At 41.8% G+C, this 9561-nt stretch overlaps 1 protein-coding gene across 5 annotated transcripts in view; it reads right to left on the reverse strand.

The window, feature by feature from the left end:
• MTDH (metadherin) overlaps positions 1-5219 on the reverse strand; it is a 65323-nt gene extending 60104 nt beyond the window's left edge. For 3 of the 5 annotated variants that reach the window (XM_019714987.2, XM_019714984.2, XM_019714986.2), the window contains exon 1: positions 4460-5164. In XM_019714987.2, coding sequence (XP_019570546.1) covers positions 4460-4840 — 381 coding nt within the window. In that variant the 5' untranslated portion in view covers positions 4841-5164. Of the gene's footprint in view, positions 1-4459 lie in introns of all 5 variants that reach the window. The other 2 variants (XM_074316941.1, XM_019714983.2) reach the window with 1 other exon arrangement.
• Positions 5220-9561: the final 4342 nt, after the last annotated feature.

Raw genomic sequence — 9561 nt, forward strand, 5'->3', positions numbered from 1 at the left:
GACCTCGGTGTTAGCAGCATGGGGCTCCAACCACCTGAGCCACTGGGCCTGCCCTAAAATTTATTTCTAACCCCAAAATCAACACTTGAGGTACTTTCCTGATCACGTGCAGACATGTGGAACTTCAAAAAAATCTGAGTTGCCCTCCAGGCATGTTCTTAGGGAATGCTCTGACTTCTTGTTTTAGCTCTCATAAGAAATATAAAATAAACACAGAAAAAAAGACTAATTTTAGCCGGAGAGCTAGAAAAGACTTTATAGTAAAGGTAGCAACGTAGCTGGGCCTTAAAGGATAGGTAGAAATTATAGAAAGAAGGACCTTTTAATAGAAAAAAATATATGAATAGAGCAACAGAAGTCTGGCTAAGGCTAATGTCTTAAGGATAATGGTAGGAGATAAACCTAAGATGAAGTAAAATCATGAAGAGGCTTGAATGCCATGTCATAGATTAGATTTTATTTAATAGGTGATAGGGAAACTACTGAAAAGATGTAAACATGAAAGTCACATGATTACAGATTTAACTGGCATGAGTGGGTAAAAAGGATTGGCAACAAAGAGATTGGAATCAGGAAAACCAGTTAGGATGCTGTAAGAATAGCCGAAGCAAAAGGTAATAAAGCCCAAAAGTAGGGCAGTAGCAGTGAAACTGGAACAGAAGTAATGACTACAAGGCACTGCATACTATTAGAATGGCTGTAGAAAGACGGACCTTACAAAATTTTAGCCAGATGAGGCAAACATAGGCATTTTCCACTATAAAAATAAAAAGGTGGCTCATATAGCTGTTTACCAGAAAAGAAGAATAGGAATAAGTTGTAGAAATATTTTGATGGGACATCTTACCATATTATGCATTTGATAATTATTTATTGAGCACTGTGCAAGGTTATACAGGAGCAAACAAGACAAAACACTACTCTTTCATTCACTGAGCTTATAGATATAGACAACTGCATTATGACAAATCTTTATGATAATTTCCACATTAATAGAAAAATAACTTGTTTACTAAAATGACTTTTCTTTGAAGTTGATCCTCGTTATGTGCTTCCAGTTGAAATTCAAAGCAACAATTGTTCAAGACCAGTTATTGGAAATCTCATATCCATCTAAATCATTGCTCAGATGAAGTCAAGTGAAAAATATTTACCGAGAGCTATTTAATGCTCACATTGAATGAGGTGTCATGGAAAATGCATGCAAGATAACAATGATTTCCCAAAATGCCAAGAACTAAGATCAGGGAAACGTGCTACCCTCTTCACTTTAATAGGGGAACAAACTACAATTCATGCGCTTAAAAGACCTATGGCAAGACATTATTAGAAGATAAAAACCAAAGTAATATAAGAATTTCAAAAAACGTTTATGAATAGGTTTTAAAAAGTCAAACACCACCCACTCTAAAAACAAAAACAACCTACAAGAAGCAAATTTTGAAAATTTGTGTTGCAAAATTTGGAATATTTAAGAAAACTGAAAATAATGAAATAAAAGAAAAAACTGTAGTAGTTTACATCACTGAATCACTTGAATAAGTATATCCTAAAATGTTTATTAGAATGTAGTAATTAAGGGATGGATTAAAAGATTAAACATGATTCTACTTAGAAATCTCTTATACTATGGTTCTTATGGCTCTGTTCCAGGAAGTGGTTTTCAAACAGGCAAAGATTTACCAAAGGAGCTTGTTAAAAATGCAGATTCCCTACCTAGGCTGTTAAGAGATTTTGAATTTATAAGATCTGTGGAGGGGCTCAGGAATCTAAAAATTTTAAGAAGCATTCAAAGCAACTCTACTGCAACTAGTCAGAGATAACACTTTGAGGAATCCAGCAGTGTTTTAACTCAACGAAGATCTTCAATTTATAAACAAGATAAGCTAAACAAAACAATGTAAATGCCTTACTCAAGTTTAGAGTTCCCCGTTCTTGTTAGGCTGACAGTTAAGTTTCTTTCCCTGGGCCTTTGCCGTTTCTTCAGCCTCTCCCACTATCTTGCTCTAACTGATTTCCAAAGCCAAATTCTGTGATTAAGTCTTTCATTGCCATACTTGGGGTCCCACTGTTAATTTCTGTGAGTATACCTTTTTTCCACAACTGGAGTGAAAAGCTCCCTGGGGAGAAACTGAGCTTTTACTTTTGTATTTCCTTCATAGTGAGACATATGAATACTGAATTTCTTTTCACTGCCTTCAATTTGGAAGCTGTATCCTGCTTTTCTGCAAGTAAATACTTAACACAGTGCAAAGCATATGAGTACTAAAAAAAGGCAGCTTATACTTCTTAGCCCTATAACGCAGTGCTTTTTTAACTGTGGGTCATGCCTCACAGGCAAATGTGAAACCAATTCAGTGCGTTACAAATATCATTAAAGAAAAACAGAATAGTTTTATATGTGTGAGGGAGGGTACTATAATGTAAAATGTATTTCTTACTGTAGGTTGCAGTCAAGAAAAATCTGAAAGCCACAATTTTGTAAATGTCGATAAACTTCTCCAACATCTTTACCATTAGGTAGGCAAAGATATTTTCTCACCCAATTAACATCAACTATTAGTTGTTTTTCCCATTCTCCACTCCCCAAAGCTAATAAAAGATCTGTTTATTCATTCTCCCCTTCCTTCACTCAAATGAAAAGGAGAAAGGATAAGTCCGAAGTCTGATGAGCCTTTTCACAGTACAAGTTTCATTGGAGTCTGTGTTCTTCAGATGAGTCATCTGAGTGCTATGATGCACTTTGGATGGGGTTTTGGAGCTCAAGTCTATCTGAAATTTTAGAAGTCTGAGACAGGGCTTTGAAATTTTCACAACTTGCTTCATCTACACAGGGCTTAGGCTTGAATACATGTGGTTTTTTTCAAGATCACCTTTCCTCATCTTGGAGCCACGTTCTCTACTTTCATTGTAACATTACTTTCTGGTAATCCTTAATGCTGTCTACAAATGTAATTATATATGTTCCAAATCAGTACTGTTTTCTCTTAATTAAAGGTAGTATGCATAATGACGAAGTTGTACCCTTTTCTGGGTTTTGTATGTATCTTGCATCTTCAGCAGGCAAAATGTGAATACTTACCTAGGCATAATAATGCACTGTGACCTGTCAAGTCTCTAACATAGCCTTATTCTTTGTACTCTTACCAACAATACTTTCATTACTTTAGTTTGAACTCAAATCCTACTTCCTCAGATAACTTTCCTAAATCCCTCCGATGGAACAGTCTCCCATCCTCCAAACCTCATTAACATTGCTCAGACTTCTACAGCACCTATCAGTCTATGCAATATTATAACTATTCATGAATCTGTCTCCTACACAAGTCTCCATGATTGACCCTAACTCCTATGTGTCTACCTCCCACTGTCCACCAAACACCAGAGTGAATTTTGCATAGTAGGGCCTTGGTTACCTTTACTTTACTGCACTGAGAAGGTGAAAACCTTAATTAAGTGGATATAAAACACAGGTTAGGAACTGTTTCTAGTTCTACACACCATTCATACTCTATTTGCTCAACTGTAAAGTATTTTTAAAAATAAATAAAACCATGAAAGATATAATGTAAGAACCCTGGGGAAATGGCAATAAAGAATGCAGACATAAAATACGAGGCATGATAAAACGGATATGATGCTCTCTGTATTTCCACACGTGGTCTGGTAAATCGGTGCATGAATCCCTCACTCTGCACCATTCTGCCCTGTCATCCATCCCCTTTTACTCTATTTCGAAACCTCATACACCCCTTCGCTGAACTTGCCTTAGCTCTCTCATAGGTCCATGTACCCCCCAAAGTATATTAGGTAACCGACTCTCTCTTGCCTTGCTCCTGTTCCTGCCTCCACTGGCCACATTCACAGAAATAAGAGTGGGCAACCATTTCCCTTTAACAGTCCCAACTAAAATGGAAGCGCGTCTAGACCTGGGTACCTTTAATCCTCTGTAAGCCCCAGAGTTTTTAGGTCACTGCGTTTCCTCCAGTGGCTACCGTCTCAATGTGTGACTTGAACTAGACATCTGTCTTCCAGGCGCAGTCTTTCCATAACTTCCCAACACCATGGTAAGGTCCCCTTACACACGCACCCTACCTCGTAGGCCTCAAGGAGAGTTGGTAGTATGTAATTCCGGCCGGTCAAGTCCTGAAAATGGCTTGACCTCTGGGCGCTTTCATTTAAACATACCCCAGAACGACCATCTAACTTCCTTCGTTGAAACTGGTCCTACACTTCCTCACCCGACCTACACTGCCCGAGTTCCCACCATTCTCCCAAGTAACTTGTCCAACCGATCACTTCCTCCATCTGGGGAATTCTGCGTTCGGGATCTCGACTAACCTCACTCTTTTCCTTTTCCATTCCCGGATGGAGGGGATGGGGCTCGGCCTCCCACTCGCTCGAGGGTCTCCACGCCGGCCCCTCGCCCCTACTCTATCGTCGCTCCTCCCCTACTCACTTTGGGCTTCTCGGTCAATTTCTTGCGGTTCTTCTTCTTCTGCTCCTCGCTCCTGATAGTCTTCAGCAGGACCAGGTCATCAGGGGCCGGGGCCGGCGCGGCCGCCGCCTCCTCCCGCTTGCGGGGCGGGCTTCTCCGCTTCTTGCGGGCGCCGGCGCAAGCCGCGGCCCAGCCGTATCCCAGCAGGAAGAGCAGCAGCAGCCCGAGCGCGCCCGTGCCTACCAGGATCACCCAGCCCGGGTACCGTTTTGGTTCCAGCCCCAGGTCGAGGCCCAGCTCGGTGCGCAGAAAGCCTAGGCCAACCGAAAGCATTTCCCGCAGCCTGGCCGAGCCCTCCTCGGCCTGCTGGGCCAGCTCGTCCGGCCAGCTCCGTGCAGCCATCTTCCCTCCCGTCAGAGGGAGCGCAGGATGACGCTGGGGCGCAGAGACGCCGTGGAAGAGTCAAGGGAAGCAAGGAGGGGCCGGGCCGACCGCCTCAGGCCGAGCGCATCGCGGCCGCCCCTCGCGCCGGAGCCGGGGATCGGCCGCTGCCGCAGCCAGGAGGAGAGGGGGCTCGCAGTTCCCCCTTGTCAGCTTCACTCGGCCGCCGCCAGGAAGAAGGGGGTGGGGGCGGCGGGAGGAAGTGTCTCCAGTGGCGGCCGCTAAGCGGCGTCTCGGCGCCAGTGCCAGGCCCCGCTGTCTTCCCCCGGCGGAACAATGGCGGCTTCGGCCAGGATCCAAGAAGCGCGCAGGGTAGACCAGGGAGGGCCGCAGGTCACGTGGGAACCGGTGGGCGGGGCGGGTGTCACGTGGGCGCGGCCCGGGCGAGGTGGAAGCCGTTGGGGCCGCGGCGCGGCTGTCGTGGTTGGCGGTGACTCTTTCGGGCCTGGTGGAGGATTCGTGCCTGGGGATCGGTGACTGGACGGGAGACTGGGAGGGGTTAACTGGCGGAAGCCTCCGCGGGGTAGCTGGTAGCCCTAAACTTGGCGACGTGGCACTTTGAATGAGTCCCTGGGAGGGGCTCACGGGGAAGCCGGTGGTGGGGAAGAGCGGGGAGGAGGGTGAAAAGCGAGGAACCGGGTCACCGGGTCTAGGTCAAAGTCTTTCTAGTACGACTAGGTTTTCTTCATTCTATTTCTGGGAGTGGTAGTGGAGTAGAAGCGGCTTTTTACCCTGGGTCGCCGAGCGAATGGATACTTTCAAAATGGGTTCAACTGAGTCTGAGGCCGGCCACTCTTCTTACATGATCTAGGTGTAATTCACAAAATCGGTATACTTCTGTTCAGGGCCAACTAACGCACATTGAGTGTCTACCATTCACCTGCCTGGCTAGGGCCAGGTCCTGTCGTACTGTTCATGCATCTTGCTTGCTCTCGCTGTTACTCCCCAGAATTCAAAAATGGGAAAGTCCGTAGGCGGCATCATTTTCCTAATTTGTAGCTTTAATAAGAAATAACAGGAGCACATTAGATTGTATTTACATGTAGAAGTAGCTTCCTCGTTGCACTTTGAGCTTTTATACAAGACCACAAAAGGAGTTTTAAAAAATTCTATTTTTGTATGCTGTGTTGACCATCTCTGTGTTGACCACCTCCTTAGAGGGAAATGAATTACCTTTTCAGATTTTAATTACTAAGATGATGCTTGAGGGCCAGCCGGGTGGCTCAGGCGTTTAGAGCTCCGTGCTCCTAACTCCAAAGGCTGCCGGTTGGATTTCCACATGGGCTAGTGGGCTCTCAACCACAAGGTTGCCTGTTGGACTCCCACAAGGGATGGTGGGCTGCGCCCCCTGCAACTAGTAACTGGACCTGGAGCTGAGCTGCGCCCTCCACAACTAAGATTGAAAGGACAACAACTTGACTTGGAAAAAGGGCCTGCAAGTACACACTGTTCCCCAATAAAGTCCTGTTCCCCTCCCCCAATAAAATCTTTAAAAAAAAAAAAAAAGATGATGCTTGAGGATTACTTTAGGCTTTTTACATTCCATTTGCTATAAGCAAACTCCGGTGTTTTATCATTAAATGATAATTAGCATATAAGCAAGTGTCTTAAGTGAACTAAATATAGGCTTTCTCAAAGAATAGGGAGTGTAAGACTAATTAGACCAAATGTCAAAAATGTATTTTGACCTACTTTGCAACAGTGTTATAATGCATTGTGTGATTAATGGGTGAAAGGGAGTTTTGTGAATAATAAACTACTCCTGCTAAGCTTTATGCAGAATTATAGTTAAGGACTGTAAATTACAAGGACAAAAATTTAGATGTCATCGGGATCTGCGTTAGGTTCTAAAAGATTCCAAATTTCATTATATTTATGAAATTAGATTTATAATCCTACGTTTATGTTTTGTTTCCAGATACATTAGTGTGGTGATGACTTTCCTGAGAAGTTCCACTGCCCATTGTAGGTTAACACCTGTGGATTTATGATTTAAGCTATTATATCAGGGTTTGCCTGTTCCCTTGGCAGCCTAGCAAGTATTGTGTAAAATCATATCATTTTTTCCATGACTGTCCTTTAACCTTAAAAAGTAAATACATGTTTACTGTATTAGGTACTACAGATATAATAATTTTTCATAAATAACTTTCTAGTCATCTTTCCACATATTTATATTTTAAAAACAAAACTGGAGTCATATACTATTTACTGTTTTGCATTTAACGTGGTCATGAACATTCATGTCAGTTGATAAAGCCCATCTGGTAAAACTCAGGAATACACCTGTAGTCACACTAAGTTAGATTTATTGCAGCAGAATGAAGTTTAGGTAAAATTTAAATGAAGCAATGCTTTGAAAGATTCTAAGCAAAGCATACTGTGTGTAAAGGAGTTAATATCACAAAAGGGCCCTACCCTTTGACTTTATTTAACCTTAATTACTTCCTTAAAGGCCCTATCTCCAAATACAGTCAAATTGTGGGTCAGTGCTTCAACATATGAGTTTTTTTGGTTTTTTTGGTGGTGGGGACAACAAACATTTATTTAGTCCATAACAGTTCAGGAAGTTCCACTCAAGTAGCTTATCTTTGAGGGCTGATGAAAGAAAAATGTTGACTTGGGCCTTCAAAGTGTATACTATTGCCATTATAAACTCCTGGGTTATAAGATTATACACCTGTGAGGGTGGTTTTACAGTACAATGGAATACAGTTGAGGAAAGGGTAATTTTCAGAATAAGTCTAGTAAGAATTGTAAATAATGAAATTATCTGCAGAAGTATCCTAAGCTGAAATAAATGTGTTTATAAATGTGTTACTGACCAGGATATTTGGAAGTCTCTTAGATATGCTAAGAACCTGTATGAAACTAAAAACTGGTTGGGACATGAGGGTAAGGGCCAGGGGAAGCAGAGAAGTTTGAATATAATAACAAAAGTGAAAATTGGAGTATTTAGTAGAATGCCATGCAGCCAAAAACATATCAAAGGATATTTACATTCCGAAACCATGTATATAAAGTTTAAAAAAGCAGTTATAGATAAAAATGTAAAAGCATACATGGGAATAATGAATACCAAATTCAGGATAGTGGTTATTCCTAGGAAAGGCAAGAGAAAAATGGGTTTGGGATGAAGTATACAAGGAGTTACAAATGAATCTATAATGTTTTATCTCTTAAACTGGATTATGGGTACAGGAGTGGTCCTTATATTATCTCTATTTTTTGTATGCCTGAAATGCTTCATAATTAAATTTAAGTGACAAAAAGTAAATACTAATACACTGGTACCTTGGTTTTCTAACGTAATCTGTTCCAGAAGACTGTTAGAGTTCTGAAAAGTTTGAAAACCGAGGCACGGTTTCCCATAGAAAATAATGCAAAATGGATTAATCCATTCCAGACCTTTAAAATCAACCCCTAAAACACCAATTTAGCATGAATTTTACTATCTAATGATACCATAGAAACATAAAATGATACACAATGAAAGCAATAAACACAATATACTGTACTGTAAAAGCAATAATAAATAATGTAAAAACTGTACTATAGATGATAAAAATGAAAATGTAATTTTTTTCTTACCTGCAATGATGATAGTCATGGTTTGGATTGGGGGACTCCCTTTCAGAATCACAATAGGTGACTATTCTTCAGGTGTTCTGTAGCCCTCTTCCAGAATCACAATAGGTGACTGTTCTTCAGGTGTTCTGTGGTCCTTTTCCAGAATCACAGTAGGCGAGTGTTGTTCAGGTGTTCTGTAGCCCTCTTCCATAATCACTGTAGGTGACTCCTCTCCTGCCATTCCTTCCCTTGATTTTTTTACACCACTGACACCTGGTTTAGACTCACTGGATCTTTTCCTCACTAAAAACTTTTCAATTGACATTTGCTTTTTCTGATATTTTAAAATTTGTCTCAAGTGAGACATAGCATCATCATTGAAAGTGTTAGCGGCATGACTTACAGCAGCTTTATCAGGGTGATATTTTTCAACAAAAATTTGCACTTCAACCCGTTTTGCACACATTTCTTTGATCAGTGCAGTAGAAATACTTGCTCTTCCCTCCTCCTCTGAAGACAATTCCTCAGTTGCGCCTGTTGCTGCTCCGTCAGAATGTTCTGAAGTTCTAATGTGGTGAGTTCAGTCCTGTGGTCCTGCACTAACTCCTCCACATCATCACTGCTCACTTCCAAGCACGTGGACTTTCCCAGAGACACAATGTCCTCAACAATAGGAGCATCCTCTTCAACATCCTCAAATACATGTTCAGGGTCAGCTTCTGGCCACAATTCTTCCATGCTGACTTCATCGTTCTGTGAGACACATCCCTCCATGCTTTGTCTACGAGATGTAAGCAATGTAGAATATTGAAATGATTCTTCCAGAACTCTCTAAGGGTTACCTCTGTCCGAGGTCATCTCAAAGCACCTTTAGAACAGTGCTTTGGTGTAAAGCTTCTTAAAATTAGATATGACCTGCTGGTCCATGGGCTGGATACGAAGAGTCGTGTTGGGGGCCAAAGACTTTACATTGATAAAACTGAACTCTTCCATCAACTCGTCCTCTAAGCCTGGGGGGTGAGCTGGAATATTATCCATAACAAGCAGACACTTCATTGGAAGATTTTTGTCTTGGAGGTATTTTTTTTCACTTCGCTCAAACACTTCATGAG

This window comes from Rhinolophus sinicus, linkage group LG12, assembly GCF_036562045.2.
Source record: "Rhinolophus sinicus isolate RSC01 linkage group LG12, ASM3656204v1, whole genome shotgun sequence".
Taxonomy (NCBI): domain Eukaryota; kingdom Metazoa; phylum Chordata; class Mammalia; order Chiroptera; family Rhinolophidae; genus Rhinolophus; species Rhinolophus sinicus.